This window comes from Macaca nemestrina, chromosome 6, assembly GCF_043159975.1.
Source record: "Macaca nemestrina isolate mMacNem1 chromosome 6, mMacNem.hap1, whole genome shotgun sequence".
In the NCBI taxonomy this organism is placed as follows: domain Eukaryota; kingdom Metazoa; phylum Chordata; class Mammalia; order Primates; family Cercopithecidae; genus Macaca; species Macaca nemestrina.
Genome location: NC_092130.1, coordinates 12103123 through 12130702, shown reverse-complemented (window position 1 = coordinate 12130702; position 27580 = coordinate 12103123). Strand labels below are relative to the sequence as shown.

General features: G+C 46.7%; 1 protein-coding gene across 7 annotated transcripts in view; it reads left to right on the top strand.

Annotated features, from left to right (window-relative positions):
• The window catches only part of LOC105480821 (WW and C2 domain containing 1), a 175174-nt gene that overhangs the window by 15363 nt on the left and 132231 nt on the right, over positions 1-27580 (top strand). Inside the window, exon 1 of one of the 7 annotated variants that reach the window (XM_071097772.1) lies at positions 10528-10550. The exons of the other annotated variants lie outside the window; for them this stretch is intronic. Within the exon in view, the coding sequence (XP_070953873.1) occupies positions 10549-10550 (2 nt within the window). The 5' untranslated portion in view covers positions 10528-10548. Of the gene's footprint in view, positions 1-10527; positions 10551-27580 lie in introns of those variants that run through there. 7 annotated transcript variants of the gene reach the window in all.

Here is a 27580-nt window from a genome sequence, read left to right as displayed (position 1 = left end):
GCAAGACTCTGTCTTAAAAAAAAAATACATGGCTGGGCATGGTGGCTCACGCCTGTAATCCCAGCACTCTGGGAGGCCGAGGCGGGCGGATCACGCGGTCAGGAGATCGAGACCATCCTGGCTAACACAGTGAAACCCCGTCTCTACTAAAAAAAAAAACACAAAAAATTAGCCGGGCGTAGTGGCGGGTGCCTGTGGTCCCAGCTACTCCGGAGGCTGAGGCAGGAGAATGGCGTGAACCTGGGAGGCGGAGCTTGCAGTGAGCCGAGATCGTGCCACTGCACTCCAGCCTGGGCAACAGAGTGAGACTCCGTCTCAAAAAAAAAAAAAAAATACATAAATATTTGAGGGAATGTCATTAGCTTGCTGTTTGGTCATTTCCCCTCTTCTATGCGTACCTGTCTTGTTCTTTTTTTCCTGATGGGTGAAGAATCAAAGATATTTGGGCTCCTTTTGCCATAATGTGAAAATCTTCAACTCCCATTGCAGCAGTAATGCTTCTGAATAAATTGATCTAAGCTGCTTTATTTTCTATTTATTTGTTTTTGAGACAGAGTCTTGCTCTGTCACCCAGGCTGTAGTGCAGTGACACAATCTTGGCTCACTGCAACCTCTGCCTCCTGGGTTCAAGCACTTTTCTTGCCTCAGCCTCCTGAGTAACTGGGATTATAGGTGTGCGCCACCACGCCCAGCTAATTTTTGTATTTTTAGTAGAGATGGGGTTTTACCATGTTGGCCAGCCTGGTCTCGAATGCCTGACCTCAGGTGATCCACCTGCCTTGGCCTCCCAAAGTGCTGGATTACAGGCATGAGCCACCACGCCCAGCCGGTCTCAGCTACTTTAGAGTTGTAAGCCTGGGGGCTGGGCCTTCCTTTCATTTGCTGAACCTGGTTTGGATTTCGTGCACATAACCTGCATCTTTTGGACCCCAAGAAAATGGGTTGCAGACACTGCCACCATATAGATCACAGCCTATGGACAGGAACTAATAATTGCTAACATTTATTAAGACTCTAGATTGTGCTAGGTTCTGGGCTGTGTGCTTTGAATACATCGCCCAGTTTAATTCTTATAGCAACCCTGTGAGGTAAGAACCATCTCCATTCTGCAGATGAGGAAACTGAAGCTTAGAAAGTTGAAAACTTGCCCAAGCTTGGATAGCTAATAAGTGTCAGAACTGACATGCAAACCCATGTCTGCCCCCACAGAAGCATGTTCTTTACCATCACGTAGGTCAGGCCAGGATGTCAAGGAGAGCAACACTGAATTAGTCCTGGTGATTTAGACTAGAGCTTCTTTCACTCCTGTGATTCCTTCACTGGCACTTTCTTCCAGTTGTCCAGGGTCTGTCTTTGCTTGGTCTTTGCTTATTCTACCCTTGTTTTAGCAGATACCCCTCTCTCCATGAACAAGGTGAGTGAGCTCTTTTTCTGAGTACATTTGGTTTTTCAAAATCCCTCCAAGGAATTATTTCCTTGACCAAATGCCCCCATCTGTGGTGGCTATCAACATCTTTGATTTCACTCTCTTTTTTTTTTTTTTTTTAAGATGGAGTCTCGCTCTGTTGTTCAGGCTGGAGTGCAGTGGTGTGACCTTGGCTCACTGCAACCTCTGCCTCCCGGATTCAATCGATTCTCCTGCCTCACCCTCCTGAGTAGCTGGGACTACAGGTGCATGCCACCACACCCAGCTAATTTTTTGTATTTTTAGTAGAGACAGAAATGAGTTTTCACCATGTTAGCCAGGCTGGTCTCGATCTCCTGACCTCGTGATCTGCCCACCTTGGCCTCCCAAAGTGCTGGAATTACAGGTGTGAGCCACCACGCCTGGCCAATTTCACCCTTCTTTTTATGGACTATTCTGCTCAAGGGGTCTCCATCTGCTTTTTTGGTAGGAAAGGCTTTGTGAGAACCAAGTTTGCCTTTGACTGTTTGGTGCCTGAACGGCCTGTAGGCTTGGTCTGCAGCATTCTTGCTTGCCTAATAGAACATCCTTCAGAATGTGTGTTTAGGGTTCACTAGAAGTCAAGTGGGTCTTCAGGCTGAGTCTTGCAAGCAGGAAGTGGCTTTAGCCATGCATGGGTTACCGTCCACTTCTGCACGTTGGTTAAAACTGAAACCAAAGAATGCAGTCCCTTCTTTGAGAACTGTGCTAGGAAAAGGCACAGCAGTGAATGAAGATTGCTGTCACCCTACATGGAGCTTACAGACAAATAATAAAAACAAGCAAAATAATTACAGATTAGGAAAATCAGAGGATGCTGGATTGGAAAATAATAGGCCTTGTCACTGACTCCAGAGGTCAAAGGATAAAGTTAGAAAGTTCTGTAGTCAGAAAAACTGAGTTTGCTTTTAGCTTTAAATAAAATACATCTATAGTGATCACACCTCTGCCTCTTCAACTGGAGTTTTCCTCATTTTGCGCAGGAGTTCATGGCACTTTATTGGCAACAAGCAATATTTTTTTCTTGACCTTGGCAGAGGAGCTCTCTGCAGTGTGATCTGTTGGCCACGTGCATCTGAACCTCTAAAGGGAGTGGCTCAAATGCAGGTTGCAAGGCCCCATCCCAGTCAATATAACCAGAATCTCTGGAGGTGGAACCCAGACTCCACATTTGTAAAGAGAACCTCCAAGTGATTTTCATGGAATCTTCAGTTTGAGAACCACTGATCAAGGGAATAGATTTGTGCCAAATTGCAAATCAATGTAGAGACCCAGCTAGAATCCCTTCAGCCTCCTCCACAACCTGGCCCACTTCTTGGTCCTCATGTCAAAACAATCTCTTTCTTTCTTCAGGCTTTCACGGACTTTCAGTTCTCCAATATGCTCAGGGACTCCCTCTCCAAGAATAAGTCTTCGATCTGCAAACCCCACCTGGTACCCCTTTACCTGAAGAATGTAGAAGAGTCCCACACCCACTGCCTCCACCACCCCCATTCATGCCTCAGCACCTCCATCCCTCCTTCTCCCACCCCAGCCTCAGAGCAAGGTTCCAGAAGTGTCATCAGGGGCCACACAGTGGTATCCTCCTCCTGTAGCACTTAGCAGTGCTCCCAACTCCCTTCCTTTACAGGGTCATCCTCATCCAAAGGAGGTGGGGCATTTTGCACTCTTCTCCCTCTTTGCTTTTCCCTAGGGATGTCCTGTGTCCCCCAAGCCCTCAACCACCTCCTCTGCCATGAAGCCTCAGGTGCCCGCTTCTGGGTACCTACTGGACATTTCTGTGTCTAGACAAGCACCTCAAACAACAAATCAAAAACTGAATCCAGTCCTGATCTCAAACAACTTTGCCTCTGGCCTTTGTTGCCGTTACCATTAGAAGGTAACTCTGTATTGGTTACAACATAGGCATAGGTTAAGGTCCAAAGGGTACATAGTGGAATGTAGGTCTTCCTCCCACCTGGTCCCCACCTACCCCGCCCCCGCTCCACAGGCAACCCCTGTTTCCAGAAACATCCATCTCCATTCCCTCTTCCTTCATCTAGCTGCCAAGTTCTGCCACCTTTTATTTTGCAAGCTCTGACACCTCATTCTTTTTCTGTTTACTCCTATAGAAACTTAGTGGAAAATAGACCACTCTCCCTCTCTCTCAGAAAACAGAGACCTCTCACTCTGTCTTAGTAGAAAATAGACACCTCTCCCTCTTTGCTTTTCCCTAGGGGTGTCCTGTGTCCCCAAGCCCTCAACCGTGAAGCCACAGGTGTCTGTTTCTGGGTACCCACTGGACATCATTTCTGTGTCTAGACAAGCACGACAAATTACAACAAATCGAAAACTGAATCCCGTTCTGGTCTCACAACTTTGCCTCTTGCCTTTTCTGCCATTACCGTGAGAAGGTACCAGCTCAGTATAACACAACCCAGCGCGGACCAGCCCTCCCGCTTCCCTATCCCCTTGGGGTGCTGGGGGACACACTGCTGACCTTCTGGAAGCTGGTCTCACCCTCATCTTCTAAGCACCTCATATTTTGCCTCACTTTCCTCATCTGTAAGAATGAGAATGATAGTGTTTACCTCATCCTGTTTTTAAGTGTCTTAAGAAGACCTTTCCCAGGTAATATTTTTGTGTCTCTTTAATTTTGATATTTCAAACATATAGGAAAATTTCAAAAATAGTACAAGAAATTTCCATATGCCCTTTACCCAGATTTATCAGTTTTGTGTGTGTGTTGACCATTTACCTTGTATTCTCTTATTCTTTCTGAATATATTACATATATTTATATATATAAACAATTTAAATTGTGTGTTTATATATATATGTACACACACAGACACCATTTCTATATCTCTGAGTATATATAATGTATCCAAATATATATATACACACATAATGTATATCATTTACAGATATATATATAATATTTATGTATAAACAAACACCATTTAAGAGTAAGTTGGAGGCTGGGCACAGAGTGGCTCATGCCTGTAAATCCAGCATTTTGGGAGGCCAAGGTGGGAGGATAACTTGAGCCTAGGGGTTCAAGACCAGCCTGGGCAACATAGGGAGACCTCCATCTGTACAAAAAATAAAAGAATTAGCCAGGCATAGTAGTGCATGCCTGTGGTTCCATCATCTTGTGGAATGCTGAGGTGGAAGGATCACTTGGACCCCGGGGGTCATGGCTGCAGTGAGCCGTGATTGTGCAACTGCACTCCAGCCTGGGTGACAGAGGGAGACCCTGTCTTAAAGAAACAAAAACAAACAAACAAAAACATAACTTGGAGATACTGGGTTTTTTTGTTTGTTTTTTACTGCTGAATACATTAGTGTGAATTTCCTAAGAAATAAGGTGGTTCTCTTACATAACCACACTACTTCATGCAGTTTTTATGAGGATTAAACTGAATAAATAAAGTAAGCACTTTGCAGAGTGCCCATCACCCTTGCAGGTGCCAATAATTGGTAGCCATGGTTGCTGAGTTCTCTTCATTGGTCCTTGGCTTCTAGCCCCCTTGGGTTGGTGTCAGTTCCCAAGCATGCCCTGCACTTTGCCATTCTTACTGCTGGACTGCAGCTCCCCAGCCCTACCTGTATGCCTTGATGGCTCCCCTCCCCTCCCAGGCAGCACCTAGTGCCTCCTGCTCCAAGAGATATCCGTCATCCGCCTCCCTCCCTACTTCCAGCAGGAAGGGGTCTGCTTCAAGTCAGGCCCTTTCTGGTCAAAGGCTACAGAGGCCCATACAAGATGGCTCTTGAAAGAAGCTCTTTGGTTTTTCAAAATCCCTCTAAGGAATTATTTCCTAGACCAAATGGAAAGGAATCCGAGGCAAGGAATAGTGGCCCCTGCTGCTGGGCAGGCGGAGGCTGCAACAGGGAGGCATGAGGAACCCAGGCAGCAGCATCTCCCCACACCTCCCTCTATATCTGCCCACCCATGTCATGGTTTCCTCTGCCTCCTAAAACCCTCATTTATCAGTCATTTCTGCCTCTTACTAACTGTGTGACCCTGGCAAGCTGCTTAATCACTTTGAGCCTGTTCCCTTGCTTTGTAAAAATAAGGCTAAGAGTGATAATAGACCAGGCACCATGGCTCATGCCTGTAATCCCAGCACTTTGGGAGGCCAAGGCAGGTGGATCACCTGAGGTCAGGAGTTCAAGACCAGCCTGGCCAACATACAAAACCCCATCTCTACTAAAAATGATATATAAAAAATTAGCTGGGTGTGGTGGCAGGTGTCTGTAGTTCTAGCTACTCAGGAGGCTGAGGCAGGAGAATCGCTTGAACCCAGGAAGCAGAGGTTGCAGTGAGCCGAGATCACGCCACTGCACTCCAGCCTGGGTGACAGAGCGAGACTCAGTCTAAAAAAAAAAAAATACAAAAATACAAAAATTAGCCGGGCATGGTGGTATATGCCTGTAATCCCAAGTACTCAGAAGACTGAGGCAGGAGAATCACTTGAACCTGGGAGGCAGAGGTTGCAGTGATCGAGATTGTGCCACTGCACTCCAGCCTGGGTGACAGAACGAGACTGTCTCAAAAAAAAAAAAAAAAGCAATAATAACCAAGATTTTATTGAGTGCCAAGCACTGCTCTAAGTTTTATATTTATTAGCTCAACTAACCATCACACCAACCTTCTGAGAAAGGTACTAATACTATCGTCATTTAGAGATGAAGACATGGGGGCAGAGGGGAGATTAAGTAATGTGCCTAAGGTTGCACAGCTAGGAAGTGGCAAAGCCAGGATTCAAGCTCAAGTTGTCTGGCTCCAGAGCTTGTGCTCTTAAACTGCCATCTACTTTGAAAGGTTGTTGTGAGAATTAAGCATGGATTATCTTATTTAAGGCACTTAGCCAAGAAGCAAGGCTCATCGTAAATACTTTAAAATGTCAACAGTTATTACAGTATCACAGCATTAGTTTGCAGGTGACCGCAGTGGACTTCATGGCCCCAGCCTGTGCCTCCTAACCCATCAGCTCAGCCACTACAACTCATGAGAGATGCTGATTTGAAAATATCACAGAACCAGCCTTGAGCTGGACTCACTTGGTACGGGAGACATCAGGGGTCATGTGGTGCCAACCGCAGCAGCTGCCCACGCAGGGTAGGTCATGGGTGATTGGCATCCTAAGGACATTCTTTTTTTTTGAGAGTCTTGCTCTGTTGCCCAGGCGGATTGCAGTGGCATGATCTCTGCAACCTCCGTCTCCCAGACTCAAGCAATTCTCCTGTCTCAGCCTCTCGGGTAGCTGGGACTACAGGCGTATGCCACCACGCCCGGCTAATTTTGTATTTTTAGTGGACACAGGGTTTCATCCTGTTGACCAAGCTGATCTCAAAGTCCTGACCTCAAGTGATCCACCCGCCTTGGCCTCACAAAGTGCAAGGATTACAGGCATGAGCCACTGTGCCCAGTCTAAGGACATTTTCTCAGAACTTCAAAAGTAAATTGCTCTGAATGCTCATGGCAGTTCACAGGGCCTGGTGGTTTCTGCCTCAAACCCCTGTGGCAAACTCCTGTTTGTCTGTGTGATTCCTACCCTCTTGCTACTCAAAGTGTGGGCCGTGGACCAGCACATCAGCATTGCCTGGGAGTTTATCAGAAATGCAGAATCCTGGCCAGGCACAGTGCTCACGCCTGTAATCCCAGAACTTTGGGAGGCCGAGATGGGTGGGTCACCTGAGTTCAGGAGTTTGAGACCAGCCTGGCCAATATGGCAAAACCTCATCTCTACTAAAAATACAAAACTTAGCCAGGCATGGTGGCGGGCATCTGTTATCCCAGCTACTCAGGAGACTGAGGCAGGATAATTGCTTGAACCCAGGAGGTGGAGGTTGCAGTGAGCCGAGATTGCACCACTGCACTCCAGCCTGGGTGACAGAGCGAGACTGTCTCAAAAAAGAAAAAAAAAAAAAAAAAAAAGAAATGCACAATCCCTGGCTGCACCCCAGATCCCCTGAATCAGAATGTGAATTTTAACCAGATCCCCAGAGGTACTTCCGCATGTTAACACTGAGTAGCACTGACCGTTCAATACTACTTCTGTTGTTTTTCTTTTTTGCTTTTGTGGCTGCCTGTGCCTCTTTCTAGTTCAGATCTAGGGCACACTACATACTTGTGGTATCAATAAACAGTGGACTTTTACAACCAGCTATAAATACTATCTAGAGAAAGGAGCTTCACAGCTCATTCCCAGAGCCCCATGTGAAATAAGAGATTGAAGCCGGGTGGGGCGTTGGAGCTCAGTTGATAGGGGTTCACACCTGCAGAGAAAATGCAAGGTCCTGAGGTCTCACTGCATCTACCAAGAAGGTCAGGTGCCAAAGATCAGAGCAGTCTCAGGCTATGCAGGAGGTCACCAGGGCTGCAGAACACGGGACGGGGGTGGGTGGGGGGGGGGGGGCTGAGGGCCAGTCACAGGTGGGAGCACTCATGGCAGGATAGTGCCTGTTGGCTCTAATAAGCAATGAGGAGTGGCTTGGCAGACACTGGTGGTGAGCACAGAGGCAGGATTCCAGTCGTCAGAGAACAGAGGCAAGAACAAGACAAGGGGCCGGGCGCGGTGGCTCAAGCCTGTAATCCCAGCACTTTGGGAGGCCGAGACGGGCGGATCACGAGGTCAGGAGATCGAGACCATCCTGGCTAACACAATGAAACCCCGTCTCCACTAAAAATACAAAAAAATTAGCCGGGCATGGTGGCGGCGCCTGTAGTCCCAGCTACTCGGGAGGCTGAGGCAGGAGAATGGCGGGAACCCGGGAGGCGGAGCTTGCAGTGAGCCGAGATCGCGCCACTGCACTCCAGCCTGGGCGACAGAGCAAGACTCCGCCTCAAAAAAAAAAAAAAAAAAAAAAAAACAAGACAAGGAGGAACTGGAGTCTACAATAAGTTTCCTAGGCAGGGAGTTGAGCTGGCAAAGTAAGTCACAAGCTGCCTGGGAGAAATATTGATGTGAGGGGGCCAGGCGTGGTGGCTCATGCCTGTGATCCCAGCATTTTGGGACACTAAGGCAGGTGGATCACCTGAGGTTGGGTGTTCGAGACCAGCCTGACCAACATGGAGAAACCTCGTCTCTACTAAAAACACAAAATTAGCCAGGTGTGGTGGTGCACGCCTGTAATCCCAGCTACTCGGGAGGCTGAGGCAGGAGAATCACTTGAACCCAGGAGGCAGAGGTTGTGGTGAACCGAGATTGCCATTGGACTCAAGCCTGGGCAACAAGAGTGAAACTCCATCTCAAAAGAAAAGAAAAGAAAAGAAAAGAAATATTGCTGTGAGGGGACTAGCACAATGATGCTTTGGGCCAAGGCTTTGGTTGGGTGAGCCGGGGCCCCTGAACATAAACCCTGGCCCCAGCCAGGGGAAACCTAAGCCTGGAGCAGTCCTGGGAAGCCAGAGGTGGGCTCCAGATGTGGGACTAGGTACCGGTGGGGAGCGGGAGCCAGCCACAGGCTGCAGAGAGTCTGAGAGGCCAGGGAAGCGCCTAACCTTTCCTGGCATGAGGGTGGCAAGGAGGTGTGGCCAGATTCCAGAGGGCTTTCCCGTCAGGGATTAGGACGCTGCCCTCGCCAGGCCCTGGCTCACCTGTGCACAGCATTTTATTGGAAGCACGGACCTTGCCCCAACACATTCCTGAGATAACACTCCCCCGCCTGTCTCAGAAGACACTCAGTCCATCAGTGTGAGGGAGGCTGCTGACACCCCCCAGATTCATTTCCAGTTCGTTTGACGTTGGCATGTATGTGTGTGTAGCATGACTGAAGAACGAGTCATTAGTGAGCTGTCCAAAGTCCCTTTGGGAACATTCCAGGAAAATAAACCAATATTCCATCAAAGCCACAAATAGCTTTTTTTTTTTTTTTTTTTCCATTCCTTCAAAGCAGGATTTCTCAGAGTGTGGTCCACAGACTTCCTGCTTTAGACTCCCCAGAGGAGCTTGTAAAATGCAGATTCCTGGGCCCCACCTTAAGCCTACTGAATCAGAATCTCAGTGGGGCTTCCGGGAACTGCATTTTTAATATGCTACCCAGATGATTCTGATACACCTTCATCTTGAAAACCTCTCATTCTCTTTGTCCCCTTGCTTAATCTTTCCTTTGTGTCAACCCTGTGTGCCCCTTGTGCTCTGATACTACCTCCCTGTGCTGCCTCACCTGGCGAACTTCAGCTAAAGGGCCACTTCTCCCTGGGAGCCTTCCTTGCCATCTTTGTCCCACCTTGTATAGGGGCTTGTATATGTGTTTTCTCCTAACATGAATCTACCACAAAGTAGTAGTTTCTTTCTGCCTGACTGCTCCCCTGAATGGGGAAGCCTCCTGCCCAGTCTCCCCAGGCCCAGCACAAAGTTTTGCCTGTAATTGGTACTAAGAAAGGAATCAGTGCAAGTGAAGAGCGCTGAGCGGCAACTGAAAGGCCACAGAATAGGGATGACGAATGGTCGCTTCCCGTTAAGAAGCTTTCACCTTCTGACTCCTCTCCTGGTGAGTCTGAACTCCTAGGTCAAGTCTGGGGCCAGAGGGCGAGCATCAGACCTAAGAAGAGGCCAAGGCTCTGGCTGGCAGGAGGCACAGCCCACCTGTTTGGGACTGTGGTGTCCTTGGTGGAAGCGCAGATCCCTGTCTGTATTTCAGGGAGACTCCATAGCTTGACATTCTTCCTGCTATAGAAAAACAGAAGAAAGAACAGTTTTCCAGCCCCAGGGCTGACCCCAAACCCAGGGCAGCTAGAATGCTCAGGCCTCCCCCTCTTTTCAGGCAGGAGAAGCTGAAGAATAGAACTATTGGACCATGAAACTCCCAAGAGTCCTTCCCCCTCAGCGTTTCTCAGAATTTGCGACCACGATTTTCTGTGTGAGGCTCGCAATTGCTATTTGCCAAACCGGTAACTGTTGACCCAACAGAAATCAAACAAAGATACCAGAAGGCCCAGACAGGCTGTCTTCATCGCGTCAGTGAAGGGAGAGCAGGTGCCTGGGATCGAAAGGACGTTGCCCATCACCTGGCTCTGAAAAACAAAATGCATTTCCTTATTCTGAACAAGCTGAGCACCAGAAACCTGCTTTACCAGTCCAGGCTGCCTCCTGGAAGCTGGCTCGCTTATCTGCATGTATGTGAGGGCTGGGGGTGTTTTTGAGGGGCTGACTCAGGGCAGGGTGGCTTTGGAAAGGGGAGGCCTGACCTAGTGAGACTCTAGGGTCAGCACAGACTGCTGTGACCTCAGGGGACTCAGCCCAGGAGGTCTGGGTGAGGGCAGCCTGCCCTCTACGTCTGCCGTAGGTGCAGAACCCCTTGGTTCCTTGAAGAGAAAGAAAGGACTGGCTGGGTTGTAGGCAGCAGCGCCGAGCAGCTGAGGGCTAAGTGCACAGCAGGCCCTAGCAAACGCTTCTGGAATTGAATTGGTGCAAGGGGAGACTCCAGCTTTAGTTCAACATGGGCTGTATCCGAATCCTTCTGACATTTGCTGGGATTCCATGAGGGAGTCAGGTATTACAAGATTTTGTCAATTACTGAGTTTCTTTTGTGCTTTTTTATTTATGAGAATGTTATTTCTGAATCCACTCCCTTTCTCTTCCCTTCTCACCAAATTACACTTGATTTGCCTCCAGGAGGAAAACAGTACATTGTTATCATTTGGTCAAGATTTCATATTCAAGAAAGAGTAAAGTGACAATACAGTTCAAAAATCTTGTTAGATGCTGTGGAAAGCTCACCTGGCAGTAGTGACAGGTGCCATGAACTGAGGGATTTTATAGACATTTACATTTTCCCTTGTCCTCACCTTCCAGATGAGGCAGCTGTGGCCCAGAGAGGTTAGGGAACTTACCAAGGTCACACAGCAAGTTGGCAAGAGGGTTGGGGTTTCAGTCTGGGCTCTCTGACTCTGCAGCTGAGTGCCTGCCAGTGCTGCGTTGTCTCAAGGTATTTGGCGCGTGTTGATGCAACATCACTCACCCTCCTTGAGTTCTCTGCCATTTCTCAGAGCGTTTGTCTGTGTGTCCTGATTTGAGAATTAGTTAAGCTCTCGCACTCTCCAGGGTGCAGTGCTTGGAATTCAGGCACTGGAGGAAGTTGCTGCCTCCTTCCTGGAGCCCGCAGCCGGATCCCACAGATCCTGCTCTGTTGGACAGTGAGGACAGGAGGTGTGGCCCAGGGGTTGGCTGGATGGTAGTGGGGTGCAGAGTAGACAGGGCTGCGATGACTCTCTAGGCCCATGCTTCTTGTCAGTTCCCAGGCACTGAGCCCGGGACTTCCCCCACCAAGGCATCCTGTCCTATTTCCCCCATTGCCTTCTGCCCTCTTAGGATCTATAGCTATTTAGAAATGTGAGCACAGAGGCCTTTTCAGAGAGAAAGAAGTCCTGCTCCTCAGTATTCCCAGGATCCTAGCTTACTGGAGAGATTAAAAGGCTGGATTACGTGGGAAGGAGAGGCCAGTGGACTGGGACACTTTAGATCTAATTGCTAATGACTCCTAGAATATGTCCTTCCAGATGTCCTCACGTTCATTCAGAGGCACTGCCTGCCTTTGTGAGGGGTCACGCAGTGTTGAATGATGTGTTATCAGTGCAATGCAATAGCCAGGTGACGTCACGAAAATCCTCGCTTTCTGAGAACACGTTCGCAGTCAAGAATGCGGTGCTGGAGAGACCGGAGGGTCTGGGGGTGCTGCACAATTCAGCTTCTATTGTGTAACTCCTGGGTTTATTGGCCGTTTGTTGCTGTTCTCTTTGACAAAGTATGATTTTTCTTTTAAACTTTCTGATTGGAAATCAGTAGTGTAAGCCTGCTAATCACCTCTTTGGCTTGGCGTGTGGATCATGGAAAGTCCACAGCACTTACTCTGTTTCCAAATGTTCTCTCAGTTCCAGAAGTTCAGAAATGTAATCAGCCCCCAATTTTTTATAAGATTGTATAATTTTTACCTTAATTACAATAATAAAGGTTCTGAGATCTATTACATAGATACCTTTTCTTAGTTTACTTTTTAAAAATGTATTTTTAATTGTGGCAAAATATATGTAACATAAAATGGTTTACCATTTTAACCATTTCCAGCGTACAGCTCTGTGGTGTTAACTACATTCATGTTGTGCAGCCATCACCACCATCCAGCTTTAGAACGCTCTTCATCTTGCAAAACTGAAACTCTGAAAACTACTTTCTGTCTCTATGAATTGACTTCTCTGACTGCCTCATATAAGTGAAATCTTACAGTATTTGCCATTTTGTGACTGGCTTTTTTTGGGGGGGAGGGATGGAGTTTTGCTCTTCTTGCCCAGGCTGGAGTTCAATGAGAAGTCACAGAGCTGTACATTGGTAAAAATTATACAATCTTATAAAAAATTGGGGGCTGCTCACTGCAGCTTCCACCTCCTGGGTTCAAGCTATTCTCCTGCCTCAGCCTCCCAAATAGCTGGGATTACAGGCACTTGCTACCACGCCTGGCTAATTTTTATGTTTTTAGTAGAGATAGGCTTTCACCATGTTGGCCAGGCTGGTCTCAAACTTCTGACCTCAGGTGATCTGCCCGCCTTGGCCTCCCAAAGTGCTGGGGTTACAGGCATGAGCCACCGCGCCCAGCCTGTGACTGGCTATTTCACTTAGCATAATGTTCTCAAGGTTTATCTGTGTTGTCGCCTGTGTCAGAATTTCTTTCCTTTTTAAAGCTGAATAATGTTTCATTGTATGAATATATGTGAGATGTATATACATACAATGTGTTGCAATGTATACACATACATACACACATATACATGACGTTTTGTTAATCAGTTCATCTGTTGGTGGATACTTGGGTTACTTCTGCGTTTTGGCTCTTGTGAACAATGCTGCTGTGAACATACGTGTATAAATATGTGTTAGCCGGGTGCAGTGGCTCATGCCTGTAAGCCCAGCACTTTGGGAGACCAAGGTGGGCAGATCACCTGAGGTCAGGAGTTCGAGACCAGCCTGGCCAACGTGGTGAAACCCCATCTCTACTAAAAATACAAAAATTAGCTGGACATGGTGGCGGGTGCCTGTAATCCCAGCTCCTCGGAGGCTGAGGCAGGAGAATCACTTGAATCCAGGAGACAGAGGTTGCAGTGAGATGAGATCACACCACTGCACTCCAACCTGGGCAACAGAGTGAGACTTCATCTCAAAAAAAATAAAAATAAATAAATATGGCCGGATACAGTGATTCATGCCTGTAATCCCAGCACTTTGGGAGGCCGAGACAGGCGGATCATGAGGTCAGGAGATCAAGACCATCCTGGCTAACACGGTGAAACCCTGTCTGTACTAAAAATAGAAAAAAATTGGCCGGGCGCCGTGGCGGGCACCTGTAGTCCCAGCTACTTGGGAGGCTGAGGCAGGAGAATGGCGTGAACCCGGGAGGCGGAGCTTGCAGTGAGCCGAGATCACGCCACTGCACTCCAGCCTGGGTGACGGAGCAAGACTTCGCCTCAAAAAAAAAAAAATTTAAAAAAAAAATAAATAAATAAATAAGTGTTCGTTGCCCCTGCTTTCCATTCTGTTAGGTACATACCCAGAAGGAGAATTGCTAGATCCCATGGTAATTTATCTGTTTTTCTGAGACAAGGTCTCTTTCTCAGGCTGGAGTGCAGTGGTGCGATCTCAGCTTACTGCAGCCTCTATTTCCTGGCTCAAGTGATTCTCCAGCCTCAGCCTCCCAAGTAGTTGGGACCACAGGCATGAGCCACTGCACCCAGCTCATTTTTGTATTTTTAGTAGAGACAAGGGTTTGCCACATTGCTCAGGCTGGTCTTAAACTCCTGAATTCAAAGCAGTCCACCCACCTTGGCCTCCCATAGTGTTGGGATTACTGGCATGAGCCACTGCGCCTGGCCCGGTAATTCTATTTTTGATTTTTTGAGAAACTGCCATCTGTTTTCCACTATTTTACATTCCCACTAGCAGTGCAGAAGGGTTCCAATTTCTCCACATCATCATCAACACTTACTGTTGTTTTTGTTTTTGCTTTTAATAGTAGCCAACCTAATGGGTGTGAGGTGGTATTTCATTGTGGTTTTGGTTTGCATTTCCCTAGTGATGAGTGATGTTGAGAATTTATAGATACACTTTTTTTTTTTTTGAGATGGAGTTTTCTTGCTCTGTTGCGCAGGCTGGAGTGCAGTAGCACGATCTCAGCTCACTGCAACCGCCACCTCCCAGATTCAAGTGGTTCTCGTGCCTCAGCCTCCCAAGTAGCTGGGATTACAGGCGCCCGCCACCATGCCCGGCTAACTTTTGTATTTTTAGTAGAGTCGGTGTTTCATCATGTTGGCCAGGTTGATTTCGAACTCCTGACCTCAGGTGATCCACCGGCTCGGCCTCCCAAAGTGCTGGGATTATAGGCATTAAGCACTCAACCCAGCCCATACGCTTTTTAAAAAGCCAACTCCTCATGCCAGTTCAAAGCTAGAGAGGCAGTCGAGTGTAACATTCAAGGAACTGATCTTAGAAGCCAAATTCCCTGGTTTTAATCCTGTCTGCTCTCCTTACTAACTTGGTGACTGTGAGTCAGTGACAAGACCTCTCTGTGCTTCAGTTTCCTGTCTGTAAAATGGGATAAATGACCTAATCTCATCAGGTTACCAGGATAACTCAATGAATTGATAGAGATAAGTCCCATAGCATGTGTGAGACTGTGTGTTTGGTAAGTGCTGGGCGTCGGTACTGCCAGTGAACAGAGCAGAATCTGCTGCCTTCCATCCTCCCTGGATGCCTTTCTTCTCTGCTTAGTCTTTTTCAAGTAAAGCAAAGGCCTTGGGAGGTTGAAGTGAGATGGTAGCTGGAACCTGGTGGGTTTTCACAACCCAAAGGTGGGTGTGTCAAGGGGAAGAAGAACACAGGCAGTGTCTGTCCGATGTCCCTCCTGGAACTTGGCATGTCTGGTTTCAAGAGTGAGTGTTTGCAGAACTGGCAACCAGAAGACAGGAACAAGGCCTGGGAATGGAGCGGAAAGGTAGCTGCTATATATAGTTCCTTCAGCCAGTAACAATTAGAGCGAATAGCCATCTGGATGATGAATGGCTCCTAATTGCCTTAAATTACGGCAGTTAGCTAAGGGTTTCTGTTGCTACATGGGTTACCATAGGCCGCTGCGCCCTGTGGGCCTGCATAACTGTCCTCAGGCCTGCGTCCCCTGAGTCTCAGCACTTGGGCCTCCATACAGTGCCATATTTGGTAGGACATCCCCCTGATCCCAGAGATACCCGGGCTTCTCTGCTACTGGGGTTAATTCCATGAGCATCAGAAGAACCCTAGGTTACAGCTTCCCCTTTTCTTCCCAGAGCAGATTTCCAACTTGGTCTGGGAAGAACCAGGTTCTTCTTCTAAGGGAGATGTCATGGGAGAACATAATCTCCATCTCTGATCCTTCTTTAAAGCCTAATCCAGTTTCCTTAGCAAGGCAGGAAGGTCAGGTGTAGTGAGGGAAAGAAGAACTTCTGCCTCTTCCTGCCTTCATCTGGTTAACATGCTTCTCAGGGCCCAGCTTAAAAGTTAGTTCCTCAAGAAATCATTCCCCAACTCCCTGAAGGGGGACAGGTTCAGTGTTTGCCTTCTCTTATAGGGCAATATCCTTTTCTTTTTTCTTTTCTTTTTTTTTTTTGAGACGAAGTTTTGCTCTTGTTACCCAGGCTGGAGTGCAATGACACGATCTTGGCCCTCTGCAACCTCTACCTCCCAGGTTCAAGCGATTCTCCTGCCTCAGCCTCCCGAGTAGCTGGGATTACAGGCATGTGCCACCATGCCCGGCTAATTTTGTATTTTTAGTAGAGACGGGGGTTCTCCATGTTGGTCAGGCTGGTCTCAAACTCCCGACCTCAGGTGATCCACCTGCCTCGGCCTCCCAAAGTGCTGGGATTACAGGTGTGAGCCACCGTGCCCAGCCCAGCAATATCCTTTTCTTTTGAATCAGTTGTTCAGTTGTAATTAGTTAATACCTCTTGTTATTTCTGCATAATGTCAGCTTAGGAGGTTTTTCTTTTCTCTTTTAAGCCCCTTCCATTCTAGGAAGCCTGGAACTTTTCTAGAGCAGCAGTTCCCAAAGTGTGATCCCTGGAAATATTTGAGATCCTCTCAGGAGATCTGCAAGGTCAAAACTTCATAATAAGGCTACGATTGTGCCACTGTATTCCAGCCTGGGCAACAGAAAGAGTGAGACTCTGTCTAAAATAAAATAAAAAGTATCCAAGCTGAAGCACAGAAGGAAGAAAAGCTTGAAAAAAATAAAAGGACTTTAGCAATTTGTGGGACATATTAATCAGTCTAAGAAATGTGTATTTGCATTCCCATAAAAAGGAGATAGAGAGATTAGGAAATATATTTGAAGACATAATGGCTGAAAAATTCCAAAGTTGATGAAAATATCACCCACAGATCCAAGAATCCCACTAAATCCAGGAAAATCATACGGAAAACCACACCTAGATACATCATAGTCAAACTGCTGAAAACAAAAGATGAGAAAAACCTTAAAATCAGCCAGGGAATAACATACAAGAGAACAATAGGAATTACATACAGGAGAACAATAAGAATATTGCAGACTTCTCTGATGAGACAATATAAGCCAAAACATCATTGAATGACATATCTAAGGTGCTGAAAGGGAGAAATACTGTCAACTTACAATTCTGTATCCAACCACAACTATCCTTAAAATGAGGATAAAATCCAAACATTTTCAGATAAAATAAATTGCTTAGAGAAAGTATCACTAGCACAGTTACACAATAAGAAATGTTAAAATAAAATGGTCAGGGCCGGGCGTGGTGGCCCATGCCTGTAATCCCAGCACTTTGGGAGGCTGAGATGAGTGGATCATGAGGTCAGGAGTTCAAGACCAGCCTGGCCAACATGGGGAAACCCTGTCTCTATTAAAAACACAAAAATTAGCCAGGCTGGTGGTGCGTGCCTGCAGTCCCAGCTACTCAGGAGGCTGAAGCAGGAGAATCGCTTGAACCCAGGAGGTAGAGGTTGCCGTGAGTTGAGATTGTGCCACTGCACTCTAGCCTGGGTGACAGAGCGTGACTCTGTCTCAAAAAAATAAAATAAAATAAATTTTTCAGGCCGAAGGAAGATGACATCAGGTGGAAACTTAGATCTACGTGAGAAATTAAGAGCATCAACAATAGAAAAAACTAAAAATGTCTTCATTTCTTTAAAAGATAGTTGACTGTTTAGAGCAAACGTAATAATGGTGTATTGTGGATGATTTTTTTTTTTTTTTAAAGCGGAACAGAAAGGAAAAGGAAGTAAGAAACAGGTAAGACAAATAGACAACAAATGGCAAGTTGGTAGACTTAAAACCAGCTATATCAATAATTCAGTGAAAGTAAATGGACTAAATACTTTAATTAAAAAGTAGAAAAAAAGAACAAGATTCAAGTGTATAGCCTGCCTATAACAGGTTCACTTTAAATATAAATACTCACATAGGTTACAGGTAAAAGGATATGAAGGATATACCATACCAATACTAATCACAAGAATATTGGAATAGCTGTCAGCATGGCATACAGAGAGTTTTTACAATAATAGGGTGATTCATCAAAAAGACATGACCATCCTAAATGTGTGGACACCTAGTGGCTGAGTTCAAATACCTGAATAAATGACTGGATCCAGTAGAGCAGGCTTTCCAGCTCTTTGCAGGGGGGCGGGACAGATGGAGCCATTTCCTCATTCCTGTCCTGATCTCCTTTGAGTCGCTGGCAAGGGCAGAAGTGGGCAGAAGCAAGCTGACCTCCATGGCCTCATTCTGTGCTCAGCATTGAGACCATGTGTGTCCTCCTTGTCCTCTGAGATGGCAGACCCTGGGACCCTCTGATAGGAGCCCCTGCCAACAGCTCCCACAGGGTACCCCACCCTAGCTCTTCTTGCCATGAAGAGAGCTTTCTGGAACCTGCCAAGCTCACGTGTGATGCCAGTCGGGACTTGGGGCCATGCTCACTGAAGTTGGCAGGGGCTGGGATCCTGGAGTGGTGGATGGCATCATTGTCAGTCTCTGGGAACTCCAGGTGTCCTAGGACACAGAAGAAGGTGGCAGTGTCTGCCCTCACGCTGGTTCCTGCCATTCAGATACTGACAGGAGCTGAGTCAGCACCAGGTGGGGCAGCGGGGAGGGGAATTTTTAAGCAATAATGAAAAGTTGCCTGGAAGAGGAGGAGAAGATTCCTGGATAGGCTGTGTCTGGGGGCAAAGAATTCCATCATTTACAGGCAGTCCCATTTGCACTGACATTCCATGTGAGAAATGATTTTTCCTTCTTAAAATATTGTGGTAAAATATACATAACATAAAGTTAATCATCGTAACCATTTTCAATGGTAGAGTTTAGTGCATTAAGTATATTGTTATTGTGCAACCATCACCAGCATCCGTCTCCTGAACTCTTTTCATCTTCCTGCACGGGAACCCTACACCCATTAAACAACTCCCCATTCCAGCCTGCCCCAAGCCCCTGGAAACTACTCTTCTATCTCTGGCTCTATGAATTTCACTACTCTAGATACCTCATATAAATGAAATCCCATAGTGTTTGTCCTTTGTGACAGGTTGTTTCACTTAGCATTATGTGAAATAATACATAAGACTCATCCATGTTGTAGCCTGTGTCAAAATTTCCTTCCTTTTTAAGGGCAAATCATATTCCATTGTATGTTGATATCACATTTTGTTTTTCTGCTCATCTGTCGTTGGACACTTGAGTTGCTTTCACCTTTTGGCTATTTGTGAATAATGCTGCTATGAATGTGAGTGGACAGCAATGATTTTTTGTTTTGTTTTGTTTTAAGGTAATAAGATGAATATAGGGATAGGAATTAGTGGCTCAGGACACCGACCTGATAGTCTTATTTGTTGTTGTTGTTTTTAGATGGAGTCTCGCTCTGTAGCCCAGGTTGGAGTGCAGTGGTACGATCTCAGCTCACTGCATCCTCTGCCTCCTGGGTCCTGGTTCAAGCAATTCTCCTGCTTCAGCCTTCCAAGTAGCTGGGATTACAGGCACATGCCACCACGCCCAGCTAATTTTTGTATTTTTAGTAGAGACGGGGTTTCACCATGTTGGACAGGCTGGTCTTGAACTCCTGACCTCATGATCTGCCTGCCTTGGCCTCCCAAAGTGCTGGGATTACAGGTGTGAGCCACCACACCCGGCCGGACCTAATAGTCTTATTTCGCATTTGTAGAAACCTGGAACAAAAATAAGCATCTGGGAAAGTTTATTCTTGCAAATCTGCATTTTTGAAGGGACAGAGCTGCTGAGAGCCTTTGGTGGTTGAGGTCTCTTGACTCATTCCCACCCTACTATGCACTGGCCATATGCAGGCCAGTGTCTGAGTTAAGGTGTCGTTTCTTGCTTTGGTTATTGCGACAGTCAGCTAACGGTAACCAGGCTCCAAGATCCTTTTCCAGCAATCTCTTGTTGCAACTACTTTTGGAATTTTCTTCCACAGGGCTTTCCAGAGCAAATTGCTCTCCTTCTCAGAAATTGCTCATGGTTCTCCAGTGCTCACAGAAAACCCCAAAATATCTTAGCATGACTCAGGGCCCCCATTGGTCTTCCCAGTCTTCTCCGCCTCTCCTTTCCTTCATTCTCTCATTTACCTCTTGGTTCATTTGTTCACCCTGTGATCTGTATTTTGTATTTGTTTTTCACATGTATGTCTCATACTGACTCACTCGGATACTGTGCTCTCCAGGACTTAAGAGCAGGCATGTTTATGATGGAAAGAATCTTATATTTTGGGGTCTCCTTAGCTCTTCATTGAAACCTTGTAAGGTAAATTGTTTCATCCCCAATTGGCAAGTTAGGAAATTGAGCTTTCACAGTTCAGAGAAATGGGTTTGCAATTATGGTCCTTGGAGCAAATTTAGAACCAGCACCAGGGTGTTCCTCTGAGTGAGATTGTGGCTTTTTGAGACACTAGGAAGCTGGAGGTAGCAAGAATAAATGCCCAGGGGCTCTGAATCTGCTTTGTCTCTGCAAGTAAAGGTGAGACCTTGCCGGGGCTCAGTTTGATTGAAGAATAATGAAAGGCCAGTGCTTGTAGATATTCCCTTAACAAAAGCCTGAGTGTGGTATAGCATTAAGTTGGCTGCTTTCTCCACTCTGAAAGGCTATCGAATGAGAATGTAAGCTCATGTTGGCAGGAATATTCTCCCCACTTTACAGGGAACCCAGGAGTGAGGGGAAAGCCTTACCAAAATTTGTTGCATTCGTGCTGATAAATCCTGAACCCTCAGCTGGGTGGGTCAGGAAGTTAGAACACGTGGGTGGATGTGGACTTCTCCCTCAAATGTGCAACCCACTGAAACGCTGCTGCTCAACACAGAGTGGGACCAGAAACACCTGCAGAGTTGAGTATCTTGCTCAAGGTCTCCCAACTAACAGAAAGCAGAGCTGAGCCTTTTGCAATTTAGGAGTCCGAGTTCAGCGCAGCCTCTAACACATCTGCCTCTTGGATGGCTTATGGCATAAGTTGCAGCCTTGGGAGCATTAACTGGCCTCAGTGATCTCACTCACAAAGTGTGCATAATAACATCTGCCTCACTGGGCCGTCACAGAGACCAGCGAGCTAATCAGGTAAAGCAGTCAGCAGGGGCTAGAACAGAATGGGTTATGAATGATGCTGTTTCCTGGTGCACCCCTTCTTCACTTGCTGGTGAACAACAAGCACTTGGGACTTGCTCCCCATGGTCAAGATTCTTGGTTGATCTAGAGGGTGAAGAGTCTGATTGGATAGGAATGCCACGCAACTATAGTCATTCCTCCTTTCTTTTTTAGAGCATTACCACTGACCTGCAATCTTAGAGTGGATGTGGGGAGTTTTTCTTTTTTTTTCTTTTCTTTTCTTTTTTTAAGACGGAGTCTTGCTCTGTCATCCAGGCTGGAGTCCAGTGGCATAATCTCAGCTCACTGCAACCTCCGCCTCCCAGGTTCAAGTAATTCTGCCTCAGTCTCCCAAGTAGCTGGGACTACAGGCGCGCCACCATGCCCGGCTAATTTTTGTATTTTTAGTAGAGATGGGGTTTCATCACCATATTGGCCAGGCTGGTCTCGAACTCCTGACCTCATAATCCGCCCGCCTCCGCCTCCCAAAGTGCTGAGATTACAAGCATAAACCACCACGCCTGGCCTGTGGGGAGTTTTTTCACTTCCCTTTCCCCAAAAGTACTTGCATGACCTCAGTGTCTGGTGCCCCTGTTTGCAAAAGCATCTGTTATGCCCTCAGTCAGCACAGCTGGCATCCACCTTAGGCTGTCTGGGCTCCACCCCTCATCCACCTGCAATAAAGCAGAAAAACCTCTTTGAGAGAATCAGCTTTTTCTGGCACGAACAGGTGTACGTTGTTGCTCTTTCCGTCCTGATAAGTTGGTCTTGCCCCGTGGCTCCCCCTCTGTCAAGTACTTGGTTTCTTCCTTCCCCCTTGGTGATATCTCGGTCAGGAAGAAAGTCCTCTCCAAGAGCTTCCAGGAGACCACTTGATTGCACTGCTGACTGATAACCCAATTTACCTTGAGCAGAGACCTGTAGTTTTGTGTTATTCTTAGGATTTAACATACGCTGCCCTCAAGGCCCAAGGGACAAACAGAAAGCCTGGTTATGCTGAGCCCAAGTGGGATAGCATCTAGAAGGCTTTGAGGTTTTGGAAAAGCAATGTGAGCTTATTTTCTTATTTTATATGTTTAAAAGGGTTCCCTTCTTCTCATGAGGCAGGACTTCAAAGGCAGCATTCCAGACCACACTTCCTTTTGGTAAATCTTAACCAGTGTAAATGTTTACTTTTGTGTTGTAAATCCTAGGAGGTGAGGGGAGAAGGAATGTCCGAAGCAGGTGTCCTGCCAGCAAAAGTTAAAACTTAATCTGCTGCTTTAGGCGTTTGGGAGGAAGGGGAGTGTTTATAATTAACAAGCCATGCTAATGAACCTGGAGGTAGAACCTTTTTGCCGGGTTCTGCAAATTCCTGGACCCACTGGAATAAGAGGATTTAGGAAAGCCTGCCTTGCTTCTTCCCCTGCCAGGGAGGTCAGCACATGAAAATGGAAGGAATGAGCAAAACAGTGATTCAAAGGGTAGAAAGATAAAGGGGAAAGTGAAATGATAGAAAGCAGTATTACTTAAAAACTGTGGCTTTTGGCCGGGCGTGGTAGCTCACACCTGTAATCCTAACACTTTGGGAGGCGGAGGCAGGCGGATCACCTGAGGTCAGGTGTTTGAGACCGGCCTGGCCAACATGGTGAAACCCTGTCTCTACTAAAAATACAAAAATTAGCCAGGCATGGTGGCGCCTGTAATCCCAGCTACTTGGGAGGCTGAGGCACGAGAATCGCTTGAACCTGGGAGGTGGAGGCTGCAGTGAGCCGAGATCACACCACTGTACTCCAGGCTGGGTGACAGTGTGAGACCCTGTCTCAAAAAAAAAAAAAAAAAAAAAAAGCAGCTGTGGCTTTGGTTAAAAATGTAAATTCCAAAAAAGATTACTAAAAGAAATGGTCCCATTCCCCTGCCACCCTCACTCACCAGGAATGCAGCAATGCATTGGACAGGAGGGTCTCGGCAATTGGCTTGGGACCCGCACTGTCTAGGAAAGAAACTTCTGGTTTCCTTGTGCTGTCTGAGCAACATCCCCTTGGAAGAAGTCCTTGAAAAACTGAGATGTTCTGTGGAGGGAGGCTACTCATGAGTTGTGAAACTTAGGCAAAGGCATTCACCTTTTATGAGAGTCAGTTTTCTTCTTATCAATAAAATGGAGCTAACAAGGCACCTTCAGAATTATGAGGATTCATTGGCTCGTGTTTTCTCAACACAGTGTTTGGCAATCAGTTGTTCTTGAGTTCACTATTGTTACCCCTACTTCTATGCACCCACCATATATGCATGGAATGTGCTAGAAGGAGAAGAGGTTGTGGGAGGTGATCCTGGGGCAATACAGCTAAGACCTCCCTCCATCCCACATGCACTCATTCTTCTCTTTCCTCTGAAAGAAGGAAACCTCTAGAAGAGGTTGGGGCTGTAGGAGGAAAAGGGACATGGAGCAGAGAGAAGGATGCAGTGAGGGTGTTTGGGACTGTTGGCAGGCAGCAGTCGGGTTTGGGGCCTACAGGGCTCTGCAAATGAGGAAGCCAGAGGTGGGTGAAGTGTTGGCCACACCTCTCCCCTAAAGCTGCAGAATCGTCTGACCGTAAGAGGAGCTGGTGCATTCACAATCCTCTACAACCAGTCCTTCCCCTGACCTTCCCAGAAGCCTTGAACCCTCAATGCTGAGCTGCCAAGACGTGAGCTGGGTGACCAACATAGCCATTCTCCAGTTTGGGGTTGTCAGTATGTCCACCCCTTCCCCATTCCTCGAGGGAGTCATGCTTCAGAACTGCAGCCCTGCCACGTCCTCACTTGAGCCTTGTGTGTAAGAGCGCCGGCCCAGCAAACAGCCCAAATCTCTCTCCCTGGGGACTGTGTGGATACATTTTGGGGCATCCATGCAGTGGAGTGCCTTGTGGACATTGACAAGTCTAAGGTAGAGCTACAGGTGCTCATAGGGAAAGGAGTCCAAGATACATGATGGAGCATTCAGCAAGATTCAGAACAGTAGGTTATATGTTTAAAGAATGGAGTTAAAAGTATACACTCCCATCAACTAGAGTTTTACAGATGGGCTTCAAGGAATTATCTGTTCCATAGAAATATTTGGCCCACACGGTATTGAAATAGCTGCTGCTCCAGGACCACCCTTTGAAAGCTTGTGTTCACTGCAGTCCACCCTTCCTACTTCACTGGGTTACCTGCCTGGGTCATGCTGGCATCTGAGTTTGCAACCCCAAGACAACTGAGAGTGAGCTGAGGGAAATTGTATATGTCCTACAGTGTAATTGATCAGTTTTAAGGTGAACTTGTTTTGCCTGTTAACATCTTCAAATGTGAGGTACTCTTATCAATGCTGTTGGCCATTGCTGTCGTTGCTTGCACATGCACAAATGATGTCGTTCCTGTTAAGGTAACGAGATAGCTGTGGCACCTCTGTGTTTTCATCAAAAACCATGGAAAAACCATTTGCAAACAGGTCTTTGTTCTTATTGAAAAACTTTCTTTAACATCTTCTGGTGAAGTCAAGAAAGTGCTAGAATCAAAATTCAAAGTAATTGTCAGTGGCTTGGAAGAGAATCACGGAAACATCATCAGAATTCTCTTTCAAGAAATGCTGCCAGTGGCTCATGCTTCAGAACTGAGAAGGGACTCAATCTTATACCTTAGTTCATTCATTTCACTTATCTTCCTTGTCATATGTGGAAAAGAGAGTCATATAATAAAGTCCATATCTAAAAAAGTCTGAGCTTTTTCAGTACATATAAATATTCTAAGTTAAAGAAAGCTTTGGGTCATAACTTATTGGTAGTGTTTACCTTCCTGGTTGCATCTAGAATAATCCTGTTTATAAGTGATGCTTTCTTAGTAATGAAGTAGAGTGTATGTGTGTGTATTTGATCAGCACGTATATGTGTTTATGTGTGCACATGCATGTGCGCTGGGTTAGTGTACCTGCTGATATGTCTGTGAAAACATTTCTGGGAGGGCACACTGGAAATAGTAACTTCCCTGTAACTTAAGGGTTTGCAGAGTAGGTGAGGAAGGAAGAGTTTCTTGTTACTTGTTTTTGCGGGTTACTTCTGTATGTTTTTGGTTTTTTCTTTTTCTTTTCTTTTTTTATTTAATTAATTAATTGACTGATTGATTGATTGATTTTACTTTTTTTTTTTGAGACAGAGTCTCACTCTGTCGCCCAGGCTGGAGTGCAGTGGCACAATCTCAGCTCACTGTAACCTCTGTTTCCCAGGCTCAAGCAATCCTCCTGTCTCAGCTCCCCCAAGTAACTGGGACTGAAGGCGTGCGCCACCACGCCAGGCTAATTTTTGCATTTTTTGTAGAGACAGGGTTTCACCATGTTGGCCATGCTGGTCTCAAACTCCTGGGCTCAAGTAATCTACCCTCCTTGGCCTTCCACAGGGCTGGGATTACAGGCATGAGCCACCGTGCCTGGCATTTTTCACTTTTATAAAAAATGGTGGGGGAACCCTTCAAGTCTCAAGCCCCACCTCAGAACTCCTGACTTCAGCATCTCTGGGGATGGCACCCCAGGTGCCAGGCAGCCAGATTTTGTTCTCTGTCTAACCAGGCTGAAAGCCAACTGGCATCTCTAGGGGACCAAGGACTCCATGAAGCTCACAGGGTTTTTTAAGAAACTGCGAATTCACTAACCAATTGGTATCTCCTTGCCCTCCTCTTTCCCTTTCTCCTCTCCTTCCCCAAATATTTTTTGAGTACCTCCCCTATGTATAATGTCAAGCATGCATCTACAGACCTTCTTTTCCTGTCAGGAGCTGGGAGTGGATGGTGCCTATTTCGCACCCTTGAGATGCATGGAAAACGTGCATTCTTATAACCCTTGGCCATCTCTTCATACCTTTATGCCTGAGAATGCACCTTGGTGCTGTGAGCCCTTTGTGGAGAATGCGACTTCTTCTCCCAGACAAGATCTCATTGTGAGGCCAGGTGTAGGTTTAGAGGTTCGTAATGATGGGCAGCACCTCTGTGACCTTTGCAACCTGGAGAGGCTGCTCTGAAGTGCTGTTAGTCCAGAAACACTGAGCTCTGTACTGGTGTGACTGTTGGTCTGTCCTGAAGGAGAGAGTGCAGGAGAGCGCATCCCCCCGCCCAGGCTTTACCTGCACAGCTTCCCCATTTATCAGCCCAGGTTCATTATGCTAGGGGCTTAGAAATTGCTATCCCTTCTATGCTGGGGACTCAGAAGTCGCTATCCCTTACCAGCCCCCTTCCACTCCTTCAAAATGAACTTATTACAAGATTCTTATAGAACGAGAGCCTGATCATCTCCTTGCAAAGAATACTTTAATGTTCTGTCATGGCTCTTCAAGTCTACTTTCCCTGGCCTGGCAAGGGGGCTCATGCCTATAATCACAACAGTTTGCGAAGCCAAGACCAGGGAGGATCCCTTGAGCCCAGGAGGTGGAGACCAGCCTGGGCAACATAGCAAGACCTCATCCTTACTGAAAAAAAAAAAAGCCAGGTATAGTGGTACACACCTGTGGTCCCAGCTACTGGTGAGGCTGAGGAGGGAGGACCATTTAAGCCCAGGAGTTCAAGCTTGAAGTGAGCTATGGTGATACCCCTGCACTCCAGCCTAGGTGACAGAGGAAGACCCTGTCTCCACAAAAAAAAAAAAACAAAAAAACAAAAAACAAAAAACAAAAGCCTTTTCTCTCCCTAATGTGGCTCATAGGACACTCAACAACATAGGATTGACCCTGATTTTGCCTCTCCAGCCCCATCCTGTTTCTCTGCCCCACCCCCACTGCACTCTGGCAACAGGTCTTGAGAGACATTGCAACCTTGTGCATTATAGAGATTTGCAAATGCTGGTCCCTCTAACAAGAGTTATGTTTCCTGCTCTCTTCACCTACTTACACCTACTCATCCTTCAGCGCTGAGTTTAGTCACACTCACTCGGGAAGCCTTCTCTAACCGTGAGGAGTAAGACCAGACCCTCCCCACTCCACCCCCATTTACAGTCTCATGCTCCTGTGTGTTGCTGCTTTGTAGAATTGCCCAAATTATTTCTGTGTCTGCTTTCTCCACTGTGCTGCAAGCTCCTTAAGGACAGGGGGCTCTGGCTGTTTCTCACAAAACTGTATCCTCAGTGCCTGGCTCTAGTGAGTTCTGAACTTATATTTTGGGCAACTGAATGAATCAATGACTCTCCTGCTGAGCAGCAATGCTTCTCGCAAGAAGAAGGGTTAGGCCAAACTTCCAGCAGGGAGGCAGCTGAGGATGTGACTGAGCGCCTGAGGGCTTGGAACCCAGCAGAAGAAGCTGATTGGTGGGATGGAATGCCACAGGTCCCTCTGGCATCCTGGATACCGAGAGGGTGGGAATGTAAACTGGGCCCGGAGGCTGAATTCTTGAAATTTCACTGCAGCCTAGGAGGAGCCTGCAGGGAAGTGAACCTGACCTTGAGGTTCTAGCCTTTATTTTTTTTCCCCTCTCTAAAAAAAATTAAGATAAAAGGTGCCATCATGCAACACATTCTTTCTGAGGGAGCTGTGAGGTGAG